Source organism: Cinclus cinclus, chromosome 2 (assembly GCF_963662255.1).
Source record: "Cinclus cinclus chromosome 2, bCinCin1.1, whole genome shotgun sequence".
Taxonomy (NCBI): Eukaryota; Metazoa; Chordata; class Aves; order Passeriformes; family Cinclidae; genus Cinclus; species Cinclus cinclus.
The window spans coordinates 80518628-80537486 of record NC_085047.1 but is presented as its reverse complement, the minus strand read 5'-3'; the positions used below and the strand labels follow the sequence as shown (position 1 = coordinate 80537486).

General features: G+C 39.9%; 1 protein-coding gene across 2 annotated transcripts; it reads right to left on the bottom strand.

The window, feature by feature from the left end:
• Positions 1-2217: 2217 nt before the first annotated feature.
• BIVM (basic, immunoglobulin-like variable motif containing) lies at positions 2218-14842 on the bottom strand. 2 transcript variants are annotated; one of them, XM_062487821.1, is made up of 10 exons: positions 13713-14842; positions 12662-12788; positions 11742-11837; positions 11545-11649; positions 9699-9793; positions 8425-8557; positions 7959-7961; positions 5150-5233; positions 3467-3563; positions 2218-2508 (listed from the first exon to the last, which is right to left on the bottom strand). In XM_062487821.1, exons 1-10 carry the CDS (start codon positions 14200-14202, stop codon positions 2218-2220), a joined length of 1521 nt encoding a protein of 506 aa, XP_062343805.1. In that variant the 5' UTR covers positions 14203-14842. The 2 variants fall into 2 exon arrangements, with proteins under 2 accessions (XP_062343805.1, XP_062343804.1); XM_062487820.1 differs by lacking the exon at positions 7959-7961.
• Between the last annotated feature and the right edge of the window lie 4017 nt (positions 14843-18859).

The following is an 18859-nucleotide window of genomic DNA, read 5'->3' as shown; positions in this document are numbered from 1 at the left end:
CACCAGCTCCCTGGGCAGTCCATTCCAATATCTGATCACCTTCTCTGTGAAAAAATTCCCTTACGTCCAGCCTAAACCTCATCTGGTGCAGTTTCAGGCCATTTCCTCTCATCCTGGCACTTGTTACCTGGGAGGCCGACCCCCACCCTCCCCCTTTTAGGTGGTTGTAGTGATGGGTCACTCCTGAGCCTCTCCTTTTCCAGGTTAAAAAACCCCAGCCCCAGATCCCTCAGCTACTCCACGCAGAACTGGTACTCCAGGACCTTTTTCAGCTCCATTGCCCTGCTCTGGTTGGAGAACGGAAAAAAAAAAAAAAAAAAGAAATGTATCCTGTCCCAGAACAAAATCCCACAGCGCAGACCAAAAGTAGTCCTATTTCCCCCCCGGCCCAGAACATGATTTCCCCTGCAGTCTGTGTGCTCTCTGTTCTGCCTCGACCACAGCCCCAATGTCCCAGCATTCAGGAAGCCCTAGGGAAAGCTCCTTGCACAACCCCAGGGACACAGGCACTTAGCTTCTGCTAATGCTGTAAAAATCCATATACTACATACACCGTGGATGAAGTGTGACAGTCTCCAGACTTCCAAACTTCCTTCTGTAAAACCAGGACAGCCAGCTACCATCAGAGGAGAGACCACGTTTCTCAGTGCAACTATTATTAACCAGAAGTTGTAAGACATGTGTCTCTGGCTATGTAAGTCCTAATTCCCCTAAAGAACAAAGCTCAACTACTCTAAACAAAGCTGAGCCCTCACCCCAAACTCAACTTGAAAAAACAGGGTCTGAAAACAGCTCATTTGGAAAATAACATTTCTAAACCTATGGGTTTTGTTCAGTCATGAGGCTGCAGACTTGGAGAAATTAGTAAGTGGAAGTCACAGTGGCTGCACTGAGCACCACTTGTTATGAACAAGAGATCCTACCTACTTTGCTAAGTGGTAACTGCAACCCTAATCTGTCACTTACCTACTTTGCTGAAGACCTCCACTAAATGCAGGACCATCATTTCCAAGACAAATGAAAAGCAAACAAGATAGAAAACAAATTTTATTGAATGAAAAAAGGTCTGAAAGTCTCCCATTTTTGGTTAACAAAAGCAGCAACCTACAAAACCCCTGCATTCCATGACAAATCTTTTTATGTCAAAAAATTAATCCTTGAGCACATATGAACATTTGTACATAGAACGATACAACTGTTGAGATGTGTTTGGGCAAACAACCGAATTTATCGGGGAAAGAAAAAAAGAAGAAAAAAAATAATTCACTTGGGACACCTGAAAAAGCTTGAATTGTGTGCTGGCTGAGAGGTATATCATCGGGGCTGCCAGCAGTTTTCAGCACTTGCATCCCCTTCACAAAAAATGAAAAAAGCAGCAGAAAAGGGACAGATTGTAAGACTGAACAAGGAAAACAACTGCCAACAGAACACAGTGTTCAGCTAGCTCATTTGGCTAATTGTAAATGCAGCTTTTAATACTGAATTTCATAAGCTTGTGTTAAGTGAGTCCGTGCTCTCAGGAGGATCCAGGGTAAGAGTTCAGCCACTTTATCCACAGAGCAAAAGTAAGAAGAGAAGTTCCATCCTCAAACAGGCAATTCCTCACAGTCAAAACCAGGAAACCAGGTAAGGGAAAAGAAACTGAGACCTGCTTGACAAGATATGATTGACTGACAGAAGTCAAATGGGAATTAAATGGAGAATGTACATTCTCTTTGTAAATCCAACAACATTTTCTAACCTATGTGATCTTTTTCATTGGCTCTGGATATGGGCAGCCTTACTAAAATGAAGTGCTAAAAACAAAGGCAATGTTTACTTTCATCCTTACATCATGTGCAGAATAACCATACCATAATTTTTCATGCTTTTGAACAATAAATATTTCCAATTAAGTCTGTTTATTACATTGACTGATTTCAACCTGCTCTTTTTTTTTTTCCCCACAGATCAGGACATAGTACAATTATTTCAAAAGAAATTGATTTTGCTATCATATTCACCTTTGATTGCAAAATTACAACACTCTGTGCTTATCTGTCACTTTATATATCAGATCTCACCTATTGCAATCATATCAACATATTTATTTAATAATTATGAAGCTGTACCTTATACCATAATTCCTATTCTTATGTGTTCTAGGACTAATAAATCCCTAATATAATTTGATTAAAACCAACTTTAATATATCAACTCTATCGTATAAAGTTACTTCTAATCATTTCCATCATAATCATTATAACTCTGATACCCACTGTTCCTCCTCTCCCGAAGATTAGATTTCTTCCACATGGATTCTTGATGAAAGCTAGCACTGAAAGATCGACCCAGTCGTCCATGTTGTTTCTTGGATATATTGTCTTCACTCTCAGATTTGGAAATTCCTTGCCCTTGTGTTTGGGATTGTTTATTCTGTCTAACATTTCCAAATGGAAAATTCCAAGGACCAAATCTTTGCCAGTTAAGTCTCTGAAAGGCAATGATGCAATGAAGATTTCCCCCAACCTAATCAAAGTAAAAAAGGTGCTTTGTTAAACACACACCACAGGCATGTTTTTAACATACATAGATATTTGACATCAACATATTGGCAAGTAACACAATACTTTCAAAAGATAAAACAAACAGGAAGTGCCACAACATATAAACCCGGAAAAAAAACAACAAACAACAAAACACCACAAAATCGTATACAGAAATACACATCTTGCATCAATCAGTTCTGATCGTTTCCCAGATTCAATTACTGCTTTCTTATTCATCTTTTTAAGCTATCCATTTTATCTTTCATGGGCCAGTATCACTTATCTTCTGCTAGTCTTTTTTTACTTTCTAGCTACCTTCTCAGAAATTATCTGTTCTGGTCCATTCTGATCTTGGTGACAGAGTCTTCCATAGGGTCTTCACATCTGAAATCCTCTCTTCAGTCTATTATTTCTCACAGAGTTTCAATCTGCAAATCACAAATACATCCTCCACCCATGAGATACAGCCCTATCTACAGGAAAGAAAGCAACATGCATTGACAGTAACTCCACACAAGGGAGACACACACATTCTTTTATGCCTGACCCTACTCAATTGTGCTTTCTTTCCCACTTAAACGTCATTGGAGAGTCATACCCCAAAGGGTCTGTAGTTTGTCTGCAGAACATTTCTATACTTGCTGCAGCTACATTTTAAACTAACAAAGTTAAATATTCTAACCAAATACATTCTGGATACACAGAATCCTGGTTCATCCTAGCATATACCAAGCTACTGATGTTTTATATCTTGTCCAGCAAGTAAATCTAAATGACTTTGGTATGCAAGAACCCACATTATACTGCTGTCTTCAGCAACACTTCATAACAGAACAAATTCCTTTAATGAAGTTATCTTACACTGCTGAAGTATGAGTAAGTTTGCAAAAACCTACCATGAGTTTCCTCCCATCTTACTCTTAGTGAGTTTACCTTACCTTCTTTGTTTTTCGATGTTGCAATCCTCTCTCTAGGTGTCGAATATCTAGATATTCTGGATTTTGAGTGTTTAGGTCGGTGACAATATCTGTCCACCTACAGAATAAAATCATTACTACTCAGCTGATATTTATGAAACCTCAGCAGCACAAACACTCATGTAGACATACACGCAAATACAGACATGTAGCTTTAAACAGTCTTATCAGAGATTTAAAGATAAATGTGTAAAGTTACAAAAGCCTCAGTATTAGAGACATCAAGCCAATGTAAAAGTTGCTTTTAATCAAAGCATTCACAGTGATTATTCCTGCTCTTGAGAAATACCTTCCAAAATGAGTAAGAGCACCATGAGTCATAGCTACATTCCCTATGCTCACCAATTTATCAGTTTGGGAAAGAAGGAAGCAAAGTGTGGTCTAGGCAAGATGAAATGTTACCCTCTTTTTTTTCTTTAAACCTCTCCTACTCTTTTGTATTATCTCGTTCAGTTCCTTGGTTTCTTTCACACACTAAATGTGCTTTCACCAGAGACAGCTCTCCACCATAACTCACTCCTTCCTTTTATTTAATTCTAAATTATCAATTCAATCACTCCCCATTCACTCAGCTTTTCAAAGACTCATAATTCCTTCCAGCCCAACTGAAACAGACCTTTTCATATGCCAGACCTTTTTAAACCTGCACATAACCTTTTCATTTCTATCAATGTCTAACTGCTTGTTTGACACCACCTTCCAAGTTCAGAAAATGCATTTCTGCTCCAACCTTTACCCTCTTTCCATAAGCACAGAACTTTCTGCCAGCTCTCACAGGGAGTGCAGCAGTAGGAAGAATGTCTCCACAATCAAAATTAGTATTACAAAGGGTTTTATTATATATTCAGAAACTTCTTCCTGTGCCATTTGTAGCTAATATACCACATGACGAAAGTTCTACCCTTGGGACTTAGAATATGCCATTTCTCAGTAATCAAATGCATCATGTGATTTTAATTTTGTTGCACTTAATCTTGTAGTCCAAAATACCCAGGTACTTGCGATTATTGACAAGGTTACATCACTGACAAAAAAACTATTAAATATAACTAATCCATTATATTTCTACATAGCACCCTCTAGTTTTCCTAGTCTGTATGTCTAGTTTAGACACCAACTTTGTTTGGGTCAAACCTCATCATAAATGTACTGTTTGAATACACACACAAGCAACACAACAGAATACAGGCTGCACTTTCACCTGAGCTAGGAGATCTCAGCAGCAGCAGAATATCCTGCCTACAGCCCAGACACGGCCTGTGGATGTCCTCAGCTCCAGTTTAAACTCCTCCAAGGGCCGTGCAGTCTGTAAGTCACAACTGGCATGACTGTAGACAGCTGAGGTGCCTTTTCTTCCTGATTAATATGAGCTGTGTCACACTCAAACAAAAGATATGGGCTTTGGCTCTCAGCAGCCCTCATATGTTCTAACAAGTGATATAAAACTGCAGAGCCAGCCTTGAGGTCAAAACACAAAGCTTCTCACTAAAGCACCACCTCTTTCTACTAGATACATATATATACACACATACGTGTGTACATATATATTCAGAAGAACTAAAAAGTCATTCAAGGACTCTAAATAGAGAACTACAAACTGTTTTGAAAGAAAACATTATTTTATACTCTTACCAAGTAACATACCTTTTACAGTGTATTGTTGGATGCTTTCTGCTGGGCTCTCCAATTAAGATCCAGTATTCTACTTCTTGCTGCAAGACACGACCTCTGTTCAATAGAAGACATAATCCTAGTAAGATTTATTGTGCATACTAGAAAGCAAAAGAGATATTAACAGTCTCTCATTCTTTTCAGGATTTTCTAACATTTAAAATTGTTTCCTCAGCCACATTAAAAACCAGCTCCTGTGCTATAATGCTCGCAATTGCATACAGGGAACCTTTTGTTTCACAGGGTCTGAAAGCAAACCTTGGGGGATGCTACAACATGTTATTTGAGAGGAAGACAGATTTTTCACTAAAAGCAGTTTTATTTTGATGAAAGACAGTCTGGTACCCGATGGAAATAGAAATAAGAGTTGTGGAAAGCTACATAAATGTGGTACAAACAGCTTCTTCCCTTATCTGTGATGTCTAACTGTCACAAAAGAGTCCTTTCCAGTATTTTTAAACTATACCTCGGCTGACAGTTGTTACTAAGAGCTGTAAGGTAACCTGTAAGAACAGAACTGGCAACTTCAAATGCTTCCTTCTAAACATCCAATACCAGATACCAAAACTCAAACTCTGAATTAATGCTACTTCGCAATCAACTTCCAAGAAGCTCAAAGGCTGCAGTAGCCTTGCCAAGGAAAATTTTTGACAAGTATTAGGGCAGAGCTGACAAGATACACAGACTGCTCTGTGACTTCCTGTGTACAACTATCGCATTAAAAATGACATTCGCTTCAACTGTGACAAAACCTGACATTTTTCTGCCTAGGGTATTAGACAGCAGATGGCCTTATTGCTTGGAATATTTTGTTTACTTACCAAAAATTCCCTGCAAAATAACAATGTATTCCATCAGTGCAAAGATGGGAAACCAAGACACGGGATAGATTAATTGACTTACCTAAAATCACACTGGAAGTCTGTGGTTGAACTGGGAACTGAACCCAGGTCTCCCGACTCCAAATCCAGCAACCTAAGATCATACAGGAAGTCTGTGGGTGACCTAAGAACTGTCTCTAAGCTCAGCCTAGCAACCTATCCACCCACTTCTTTTGGGACCTAAAATGTTTCTTAGCTTGATTTTTAAATAAAAGCTTGCCTTTGTAAGTAGAGTGCAAAAACAGGTGAACAAGAACTGCTCCAAAATCTACTGGTAGTGCTACAAAACCTTTTTTTTTTTCCTCAGTAGGATCAGCAAATGCAAAGAAAACGGGATGCTCATCTGGTCTGACCTCCAGCCTGAAGTAAGGTTATTAAAGCTTCTTGAACATTATTTCATATTATTATTTCATATTACATTGCTAGAAGAGAACTGTTGTTAAGAAAGAAAGCTAATATTGACTTAAAAATAACATCACTAGTGACTAAGAATCCATTTCAGCCATGGGTAAAGAATGAAAGTGTTGTTCTCACTCATTACTAAACAATATAAATTTAAATTAGTTAAAAGGCATGTTATGTTTCCACACACTGGACCATAGTATTTCTCAGATTGCAGTTTTGATCTAGTAAACGTTATTTTTTTAACTTTGATCTTCCAGTACAGATTCTTCCTAACTGATTGAGTAAGTAAATTATTAACATTTTGGTAAACTCCAATGGACTGATGTGTTGGATTTCTACTTGGAGCATATTTTTTTTACACTCTTCTCACAAACCAGGCAAGTCAGTCAACTCAGTCTCAATAAAAAAAACTGTATTCTTTTGTTCTTATATGAAAAGCTTTCATTAACCCTATCATAAGCTTCACACTGGGAACCACTTAGATTGAGATGATTATGCTTTATCACCTCCAATCAATGACCATTTTGAACTACAGAAGTAGAGCTAGAGCTCTATTCCTTGATGTGACCCTACCTCTTCAACAAAGTCAAACTGCTTAGCAAGCAGATAGCCAGAAGTTCACCTTATATTAGTAACCTACACTTTTCACTGTTTAACTTTGCCTAATACTGGTATCTGCCAATTTTCTCAGGGACTGACTACTTATGCTCTATGATAATGCTAATAAATATTGACCAATGGCTGAACACAGAAAAAGTCCAAGAGAATCCTTTAATACCTATGATGTTTTCAACTACTTTGAGAGAGGAAAAACAGTTTAATATGATTCACTGAATGAGGTAAAACAAACTGCTCTCCTCAAGAGTGCAGAGTACTCTACTATGTATTGCACTCTATATTGAGCAAAAAGGTAAATGCCTTACAAAAGCTAATACATATCTCAAGAATATTTTTAATTTTAATATTTTCAAAGTTAAAATTTGTGAGTTTAATGCAAGACTCTCCTCAAATTTCATATGAATATTAATGCTATTACTTTTTGTTAGATCCATATTTCATTGAAAACTGTATTAACTATTGCATTATATTATCCTAGTAGTGTCACTCTGACAAATCTGAAGTTATTATACAGGGAACTGTATTTTAATTGTAAAACAAGTGGCATATTAAGCTTATAGAAGTACTCCAGTATTTCACGCATTGTTAAAAAAAGCCAAACCTAATATCATAGTCCAAAGATCTCTTCAGGCTTTTCTCCCCCCACTCCCTCCCAACTCCTGGTACCAAATCATTGACATACCTTTACTTTTTTATACCTTACATGCCAGTAGGTGGAGTTTACCATCACCATTATTAGTCAACATTAATGCAAAAAAAGTATGTAACCACCATCCTGTGATACCTACACAACCCCTGGTCTTGCCCTACACAAACACTGGTTTCTAAATGTAAATTTCATTGCATCCACCTCATGAAGGATTACTATCACTGCAGACCTGCTGCTTCTAGTTTATAAAGGAAAATTGCAATATACACACACTTGTTTTCCCTTACAAACTCTCTAGAAACATACTCTCCCCATAATTAGCTGGCTTTTTATTGTTGAGCTTTAGAAAAAACCCACCTGGCCTTTTTTCAGCCCATACGTTTTTAGTTTTCAGATCAGTTGCCTTCATTCATCCTTCAATAGCTACATTCTCTCTACATGGCTAGAAGGTCTTTAAAAAAATTTCTTAATGCCACTTACAGTTTTCTCTTTCAAGCTCTCCCAATGTAGTCTGTTTAGTTATGTATCCTTTCAAGTCAGTCTGTTCAAACCACACTACAGTGTTTTTCTAGCTCAGCCAGATAGCTATATGACACAAACTGAAACATTATTTATGGAGAAAAAAGGGTATCAAACGCAAGTAAATGTTTCTGTATGTTTCTTCTACTAAAATAAGCATAAACACAGTATCTTACCTATAGGCTTTACTAGCTTTCACTGGGGTTGCTTCAAATCCAATTGGGCAAAAATAATGGTTTTGGCAATGGTAGATGTAGGCCATTGATTCGTCTTTCAGTCCTCGTGTTAGCTTTGCAAGGGCCCCTGCAGCTACAAAGGAAGGTCAGGTTACAGTTCCAGGTGCTTTGGATTCTGAGTAACATATTCAGCAGAAAAAAATACTTCCAACAAAATAGTTATACTGCTTTTTAAGTGGGAGGACATGATCTGGCAGCCATGCAAAAAACACACTTTTGATATCGAACTTATTGCTTTTTTTGTACCAGGCAGGAAATTAAATACTATCTGCTGCACAGTCTGTGCTAGGAAAATGTGATATAAAGTGTGCTTTATGTTTAGATCAAAATCAAACTTACAAAAGAACCGTAAGTATCTCTTAACCTAGAAAATACACACTGCAAAAGAATGCAGTCCCAGCTGCCCTAAGCGAGAGGTGGAACACAGTGATGATACTACCAAGACCACTGAAAACACTCAAACATTCTGGTATCATTAACTTCTTGGAGCTTCCTAGTCTCAGGAACACATATGGGCATGCAGGAGTTTATAATGTGACCACAGTGCTCAATTTCAGGAAAAGACTAGAAGAGGCACTGAAACATGACAAGTTTCAAGTGGGATACCAAGAAAAAAAATTTCATTTTAATAATCTCTAAAACTTTTCCGTATGATTTTGTGCTTACTCAGACCATACCAGAGGCTAATGAACTAGCCTTGAAAGTAAAATTTTAAAAATAGCATACCTAAAAAGTAGACAAGCTGCAAAAAATGCAGCTTCATAAGCTAATTGAGAATAATCACCTAACTTTAGAGAGAGATGTTAGCTACAGTCAGGCAGAACAGGTAAGTTCATTACCTTCACAACTGGGCTTTTTAAAAGCATAAAACATTTAGTAAAGACCAATACTTTTTGTTCTCCCAGGGGATAACAGCAAACAAATCTTCCCACACGCCAATGTGGAGCTGGAAATGCAATGTTTTCCTGGATACCTTAAAATTCCAATTCTGAGACAGCAGAATATAAAGCACGGAATGTATTTTATCATAATAAAAGTATAAATGAAATTTTTAGCTAAATAAGAGAAAAGGTAAAAACAGAAAAAAACAGCCAACTTGATACCTTATCTCAGATTGGAAGTACTACTTACAGACTTTGTCCTGTCAAATCCTACACAGTACAGGATTTTTCAATTTATACACTAAGATGAATACTTTAGGATTAGCTACATACCAGTTTCTCCAGCTGTCTTGTTCTTTCCATGAGGTTTATAAAGAACGTACGAACATCCCTTGATATGGAAGTGATCATTTATTTGCCTAAACCATCTGAAACAATAAGCTTAAAGATTGTAGTAACTCAAGAGTTATTAAATACAATTTCACTTCCTCACACTTTTCCAGTGCTTTGGCAGTTTAGGAAAACAAGTCTTGGTGTGCTACTAAGTACCTACCTCGCTAATATTTAAATTGTAGATGACCACAGCACCCAATACAAAACTTAAGATATCCTAGACAGAGAAGTAAATACACAGAGCCTTTTCCTTAATTTTGCTTTTCCAGACTTGACATAGACCCATAATAATCAAAGACCTGGATGCAAAATGCTGGTCCTACTGTATTTAGCCCAGTCACCTCTAATGTTCAATTCACTCAGCCTTTAGAAAGACACACAAATTCTGAGGTGCCAAACTTCAACTGTGATTTTTAGGGTACATAAATGAAATCTAAGACACCAGAATGGACCCTTCAAGTGAGAATTTCTGCTTGTCCTGTTAGGTTTCTCTCACCTAAACTTCACAAAGCCTGAGAATTACAGGAGCCTCATACTGCAATTCTTTACCACAGCACAAAGCGAGGACAGGCCAGCAATTTTTCCACATTAGAAGATTCAAATTACACGTTTGAAGACAACACCTCAATCATAAACCTATGTTGGGTAATGGCATCACAGCCCTCCTGTTTCCCCATCTGCCAAGTATTTCAAAATTATTGGAGCAGGCAGGGGAAAAAAAGAATACAAAAAGATGAGTAACTTCTCTGGTGCAAAGAGGATGATCGCAGGGAAAATCAAAGAACAACTGCAAGTTTAACTTTTTTTCTGTATAGACTGTTGACACAAAGAGAGAGAACACTGTATCAGCTTGGTCTATAGGAGTTGCTATACCCTGACATACATCTGTAGAGATACAAATCCTGGATCTGAATTTCCTAAAGCAAGTAAGGAAATTCTTGTGGCATTTTCCAATGTCAGTATGCTGGCTGGAGAATAGACTGCTGCCACTTTTCAAATCCAGCACCATTCTGATCAGCCAAACGCTATATATTGCCATAAAAAAATAACTAAATCAAAGGCAACTCATGAAGCAAGCATGAATACTGTGGAAGTTTTTAATCTCACCAAAGGGTAACACACCAAAACTCTACCAAAATATTCAGCACTCTAGTACAATATGCTTCTTGGTTATGTTTAATCCTAGAATATCCTATTACTTTAATAAACAAAAGCACAAAGAATTTAGGTCCAGCCTATAAATATCAAGAAACAAGAGCAGAAGTGATAAAAAACTTCAAAGTGTTCTGTGACTCCAGCTCCATGTTTTTGTTCCTGAACAGTTATACTGCAGCAAATATTCAGCACTATCTCATTTTCAGTTCTTAAATTACATTTAAGCTACATTAGATACATTAAGCTAATAGTGTATCAATTGTGTTTTCAGGCCATTTCAGTGATATTAGCAAGCATTTAACATTCATTTTCAAAAATAGGAAAATAAGTGTAAATAGAAACTTTCCTAACCAGGAGACTAGACTCATTACAGTATTATACAATCATTACACAAACTGAACCAAAAATCAAATAGATTTTCACATTGACCTGACCTGTGTAACATCACACCATTCAAAATAGCCAGTGCCAAAAACTTTTTGGGAAGTTTCATTGTCAGAGTACTCAGGTATACTTCATTATTCTAAAACTTAAGGGGATTAACATGTCAGCCACTTTGTTTTTAAATAAATGAACTACTACCGTATTTCAAAGTTCCTATCTCTTAGCTGCTTCAAAAAACCAAACATACCTCATTAGAGTTGTATTTCCAGTGAAGGGACCAAACCTAATCTCCTCAAATGGGGGCTGAAAGCCCAGTATATGCAAAGCTTCTTCTTGAGTGATGGGGGGTAAACTTTAAAAAAAGAAAAAAAAAGTGCTGTAATTAGAAACAACATATTTTTGACACTCCAGAGGCAAAGCAAAGCAGTCTGTGTGTGACTTTACCTTCCAGCTCCCAGTGTACTATATAAGAAATTCCAGCAAGACACTAAAGATGAAATTCCACAGGAAGTCTTGTACTGAGGTCGGCTAACACAATACCTTAAACAAAAAACCTCAAACATATTAGTAACACAATCTTGACTCACATATGTAAACCCAAAACAACCTTAAAAACAAAAATTAAGCAAACAGATTAATCAATTTCTTTGCCAAATGCCCCTACCCAATTCTATATGAATCAGTCAAATTTCTAACAACTCCATGGGAGTTCCGTACAAATGACCCTGTAGGAAAATATGATTCTGTACTAATATAACATATAGTCTTATCCAGTTTCTTCTGACATGGGCACTTGTGGCAAACTGCATCTCTACCAATTTACTAGTGAATGTCCTTCTGGGCCACAGATTCCCCCGGTTAACTCTAACTTTCTGGTGCCACAGACACAAAGTTAGAACCAGACAGATGTACTAAACTAATACATTTAAGTGATCTAAATGAATACAATAACGGTTGTACAGAAATTAGAGATTTTGATCAAGTATTTCCCAATAAAAAGTAAAATCAGACATAAAATATATCAGTGGTACATTTAAGGTTACTTTTTGTCTGACCATGCTACTGAACTTGTATTTTGTCTTGCAATTAATTCCCACATAAGTTTTTCCGTTTACTGAAAGAAAAAGGAACTTTAGAAAGAAAAATGTTTTAACAATTTTATCAGATGGGAGGGAAGCTCTAATTTTTCTTCTAGAATGCATGAGACAGTGTGTGTATGCTTAAAATTTCTACTAAAGAAAAATTACAAAGACATTACTGAGAACTTTGAAATCAGGTAACTAGCAACAGTGTTTACTGAGAAACTACATGGTTAGTGTAGTTAATAAATTCATAACTTCATAAATGAATTCATAAATAACTACCATCTCCGAAGGTCCAACACTTTTCTTTCCTTCACATCTTCAAGAGCTGAATGCTGAGGACACTCTCTGTATTGTTTGGGTTTTTTTTCCACTGATTTTTTCTTTGTCCCTTGTTTCTTCATGTTGCCTGAAAATCAAATTGCAGAATCAAATGAATGTCTAGTTTGCCATTCACAGCTTTCTTCTTAAATACTTTTTAAGTATTTAAGTATATGCTTTTTAATAGTATACAGCTCAAATACAGACAGTGGTGGTTTTAGTAAGTGTAAACTGGGATTAAACATTAACTGAAAGGAGAAAAATACATAATCTAAATTGTCAATAGGTTTATAAAGCTGCCATTAGCTCTGTAAACAACATGGTGTTTAGATCATGAACAGAATTAATGATGACTGCCCAACTGTTTAGAGAGATTAGTCAATCTGATTATTCTAATGCATTAAATCACCCATCCCAGAAATAGACTCAGACCAACATGGACCTCCCATCTCCTAACATTAATTACACAGGGAATATAATGAAATGCTTGTTTTTCACCGCCAGCCTTGCAACCAGCTATAGTTTCTAATGAAAACATATGCAAATCCGTTCATAATAATAAACACTCAAGGTCTTTTCATAAGCCACTGTGACAGTAGCAAATGGAGAGCTGGGCCATATGCTAAAGCAGAAATATTTTTGTCCCATTTTGAAGCCATACATCCAGATGCATAATGTACTAGGTCCTACTAAAACAAAAGAAAAAACACTACAACAAGACAGGGGGAGGGCTCAGGGGGTCGGGATACCAGAAACCATCCCAAATACTACACAGTGAAGCAGAAGCCAGCCTTGCTTTGGATCCACTTCCCCTGGCAGTTACACTTGACTTTCACTCCTTCTCTCTCACTCTATTCTGTCTTGATGAGCAGGTTGCTTGAAACGAAGAACAGGCTCTTCTACAGCACTTCCTCCCAGGACTCATGTGCTGGCCAGCCCCCTTCACAAACAGGAAATCTTTACCTGGAAACATGAAGCCTTTTCCTTCCACATCAAAACTTCACCACCTCACCTGCTTTATTCTTCATATTTGAGTTCACGCCATTGAACTCCGACTTGTCTATTTCCCATGCCAGTGGAAGCTTTCCAAGATTGCTAGGCAGGCTTTCCAAGTTAGCATCTTCACTGTAGATAATCTCTGAAGCACCAGTTTGAACACTGAGTAAGTTAGGTGTGTTATTTCCAATGTTTAAGGCAGCACTGCTTGATAGGCAGGCACTAACGGAAGCACTTGGACTTTTACAAATAGATGTTACTCTGTTTAGAAAAGCATAGTCTGAGCAGATGGTATAAAACTTCTCTCTTGTATGAGTCACAGGACATCCCCATGGATAATGCCCATCTTCCCTAGATACCAAGGATGCAGTGGAGGCATCTGACATGCAGTATGGCTTCACGGGATCATGAAGAGAAGCTTCTGGGGATTCTTTCCCAGGTCTGTTTTCAGTGTTTCCATTATTTCCAGAACCATTCTCCTTTTCTTCTTCTGAAATAGTAGGCATTGAATGATACTAAGAGTATTTCACAGCAAAGAATACTTTTTCTTTATGTTTTAATTACAACAGGGTTTTCACCATTGCCTCCATTGCTTCTGCAAGGTATCAATGAGGTACCTGAAAAAAAATGGTACATTAGTACAGGTGTCTCATACAACATAAAATATACACAAAGCTTATCTTTGAACTCATAGCCAAAAAAGCTAAAATACTCTTCAAGATACTGTGACAAACATGGTTTCTTTCCCAAAGCATCTCTAGAACTCTACAATCAGAATTTTTTATCATTTGTGACGTAACAACAGCATACACCACAGTGGTATCATGATGAGGACATAAGCAATTATACTTATAAACCAGCACACAAATTAAAAAAAAATAAAAATAAAAAATTAAAAGCTTTCTACATGTTCCTGGTTGTGGTTGCTCTCTTCCACACCTTACAGTCACAATACACCGTTAATGTGGAGTACAGAATAAATTATACAAATTAATAACTCATCATACAGCAATTTAAGGTCACTTAATTCTGCTGAATCCTGCAAACTTTTGCTGCAAGTGAAGTTCAAGCATACAATTACAGTAACTATAACCTCAATCGATTGTAAATTGAAGACACCGCCGTCAATTTGTTCCAGTGCTTTCCTCCTACAGCTGTTAAAGGTTCCCTTTTATTTTTCCATGCCTCTTATTCTTCAAGAAGTGAGAAAGAAAAGCAGGTTTTGTTTATGGCAGCTAGGAATTACCAAAAACAAATTCAGACGGCTGGCTGGCTTGCTTTAAACGATCATTTTTAAAGGGCAAGCTGACAGCGTGTGTGTTATCTGTCATCTCAGCAGCTCGCACGTCTGCAGACACACGCCGCATATGGAACCTGGCGAGGGAGGCAGGAATTCCGCTCCACAGCCTCCTGCTGCAACACCGGCTGCGGGCCGCTGGCCCGCACCTGCAGCGCCCCTGGAGCGCCTCTGGCCGCCCTCGGCCGGCCGGGCTCCGCTCGGCGGAGCGCAGGGACACAGCCAAGCAGCCGCCCCTCCCCCCGCGCTGCCGCCAGCCGGCTGCACAGCGAACGGCCGCGGGCTGGGGGAAGGGGCCCCCCGGGACCCTGGGCTCGCTCCCCTCCCGGGCGCCTGCGAGGGGCGGCGGCGGTGGGGCCGCCCCCGGCCCGTGTTACCTGCGCAGAGCGGGGGTCCCCGGCGTCGCCTGCCCGGCCGCGGCGGAGCGGGGACGCGGGCGCGCCGGAAGCAGACACAGCCGCGCGCTCACCTGCGCGCCCCCGCCGCCCCCCGCCTCCTCCGCCGCCGGCCCGCACCAACTCCCGCCGCCGCACGGGGCCGGGGCAGGCGCGGAGCTGCGCGGCGGCCGCAGCCGCGTTCCCGCTGCGGGCCCTGACGGTGCCTCGGAGGAACCAGTGGCGAGCGCCTCCCGGCTGGGCCGCGACTACGCCTCGGCGCCGTGAGCGGCACCTCTTCGGTCGCCCTCCCCCCCATTGGCGCCCTCATGGTCTCGCCCGGTGGTGCCCCTTGGGCGGGCGTGGGAGGGAGGGAGGGGAGGAGCGGGTCGGGAATAGCGGGGGCGGGAAGCGCCTCATGCGCGGGGGCTCGGCGGGGAATGGTGAGAAACAGGCTGAGGGAGGTGGGCCTGCTCAGCCTCCAGAAGAGACGGCTGAGAGAGGATCTCATCGATGTCTGCAGATATTGAAGGGAGGATGCCGAAAGGATGAAGCCAGGCTCTGCTCGGTGGTGCCGAGCAATAGGACGAGAGGCAACGGGCAGAGACTGATGCGCAGGAAATTCGACCTGAACATGAGGATGGGCTTCTTTACTGTGCAGGTGACTAAGCACTGGAACAGACTGACCAGAGAGGTTGTGGGGTTTCCCTCACTTCGATACTGAAGAACCGTCTGGATGCGATCCTGTGCAGTGTGTTCTGGGCTGACCCTGCCGGGCCAGGGAGCTTGGACCAGAAGACCTTTTATTTGCACCAGGGCTCTCTTGGTTGCCCTGACAGTAGTAAGAACATGTGTAACAATAATGCTTCTGTAAAACTGTATGAAGGAACAAAAGTTTATTTCAGGTAACACTGTCTGGAACTGCTGACATTATTTGTTATCTCATCCTTCATTGCAGTCAACATGAACAAATACAGTGATACTGAAGATACAGCTGGAGTTGTTCTGGTACGGTGACTAATATGTAAAAGTAATTATTTTTTTAAATATTCAGATTTATTTTATAATAAAGTCAGTATAAAATTTTAAATAAAATACCAGAAAGTTACAGTATATCCTGCTGATGGAGTATTCACTCCTGGCAATTATGACACTGCACCCTCAGTCCACCGAGCCTCTACTCCCCGCAATACTTTCTGTGAGAGGTGTTGCAATTAATAGAAGAAAAGAGAAACTAGTATCTCCTCAGTGGTTAGTGTTCCTTGACAGTTCTCAGTGGTTAGGCAGAGCTGAGTTGCCAAAGTGCTCAAACAATTGTGGGTACAGCCATGTTTGCCATCCCCTGGACATGAGAAGACCTAGATCACATTCAGTAGTTGATGTGGCTTTATCCGGAGGCAACCTGCCCCCTGTAATGGAGGGCATTCCTTATGCCTCTGCCAGCTGGAAGCCTGTTGAGCCTTAGTCGGCCAACAGCCTTTGATATAATTAAATAATTCTGCCTCCAAAGCGTTTTTATCTGAGCCAAATTATAGGCATTAGGATAGCAGTGATGTTGGCTTTGCCAGCCAAGACTAAAATTAGGTTGCATGATTTATCTTATAACTTGTTTGGGTGCTGACAAATAGTGCCAAATCTCTGCACGGTTTCCCTGAGCTGCACTTTTGTGGGGGGAAAAAAGCTGGAGGAGAGAACATCAGGAGGGTGGAAGTGTGTCACCTTTACTTCATCACTGCTGTGCTTTTTTTTAACCTGTCACTGCCAGCCTGCTGAGAGGAGGAAGGATGATCTGTGAATTCTAAAGCTATCAAATTTCTTTTTAAATGAAAACATGTTTAAAGTTCTCTTCCACTAGAGCAAGACTGGCTCCTCTCATACAGCAAAGGAGTGTGATTTCTGCCTGCAAAACACATCAGGAGAGTAAAGATGAGGAAAGGAGAGGAGCTAAAGGGTCGTGGATATACAATAGTATACACAAAAATGTTTGAATTTTTATCTGGAAATTGCAAGTCTTGTAACTGCTGAATGTCCTGAAAACTCAAGTCAATGAGAACATAACAGGGTAAAAACTATGTCTTTAAAAGTTGGAGCTTGGTAATATTTAAGTCATTTTGTAATGAGGTTGTTGGTTAGAAAAGATTCTCTTCATCGATGCAAGTTGTAATTTCTCAGCTTGCAATTTTCTTCAAGCAAGTGATTTTTGTGTGCTTTTCTCTAAGCATATTTGCAGTATTTCAAAATGTAAAATACAAAATCTCTTTGAAATTCATGGGTCCTTGCTGATGAGTTTCAATTTCCTGTATTGTTTGCCTGAACAAGAGAGAAGCAATAAGGGGCCAAGTTAAAAGTATCTTAGAGGTCTTTTCCAACCTAAATGATTCTGTATGTAGTTAAGAACAGCAGTAGTGTTTGGGACTAGCTCTCTGCAATTGGAGGCTGGATTATTTGACAGACAAAGGGCCATGGAATCACCAAAGCCCTGCATGGGGCGATTGCCCTGGTGGCAGTGGATGAGGCGCCCCCTCACTTCTGCTCCAGACAATCCAAGACCTGCACTACCAGTGGCCACACGTCAGAGTCACAAAACTGGGATGGGAGGAAGGGACCTCGGGAGATCATCTAATCCAATTCGCCTGCCAAGGCAGGGTCACCTGGAGCAGGTGGCGTGGGAGCACCATGGGTTTGGAATGTCTCCAGAGATTCCAAACTCCACGGCCTCCATGGCAGCCTGTTCCACGGCTTTGCCACCTTCAGGTGCTCTGGGGAGGACTTCGAAAACACATTTTCATTATTGTAGGCTCCATTTCCCACCGTAATGAACGGAGTGAAGGCAGGTTGGTGGGCAGAGATCGGGGGGGAGAACTTCAGCTCGCGGCATGGGTTAAACAGTGTGAGAATTTGTAAAAGATTCGTATTAATCATAAAAGTATTGGGGTTTGTATAAACCAGAATACTTAGGTCTGAAATGAAGCATGGACATTAGATAGAGAAAAAATATATATTATTAAATCATTCCATTTAAATCCCCCTGTTATGAATATTGTGGGTTTTTTTAGTAAATTGTATTCGACACCAGTTTGCAAAACGAGGTTTTCCCACAGCCTGATTTTGCAAAATCAGATTTCCTGCCTTTGTGTAATCAATTGCAACCTATCTGCTAAACCAGGCTTCCCACTTCTGCTGTCCTTTATCTACCAAAACCAGATGGTTACTTGACAAATTGTCCGGAGATTTCACACAGCGGTCCCCATCCCAAGCGGATGGTTTTTTAACCTCCACTGCTTACACGGCAGAATTATAACAACAACAACTTCCAAAAAAACCCACAATTATTGATTACTACAAGGAAAAAAAGCTTCAAACCAAGGTTCAACGGAGCGTGGAGGGGCCGGTGACCCCTCACGTTCCCCAGCGCTGCTTGCTCCGTCTACATCAAAGAAATCAACCTAAATTTTGCTAAATATCGAGATTTTGTTTCTCATTTATAACAAC

Coding starts and splice junctions, on each gene's coding strand:
- BIVM (XM_062487821.1), bottom strand. CDS start 14,202: ATGCCTACTATTTCAGAAGAAGAAAAGGAGAATGGTTCTGGAAATAAT. Junction 12,789..13,712: donor AAATATGAAGAATAAAGCAG/GTGAGGTGGTGA, acceptor TTTGATTTTCAG/GCAACATGAAGAAACAAGGG. Junction 11,650..11,741: donor AGTACACTGGGAGCTGGAAG/GTAAAGTCACAC, acceptor CTTTTTTTAAAG/TTTACCCCCCATCACTCAAG.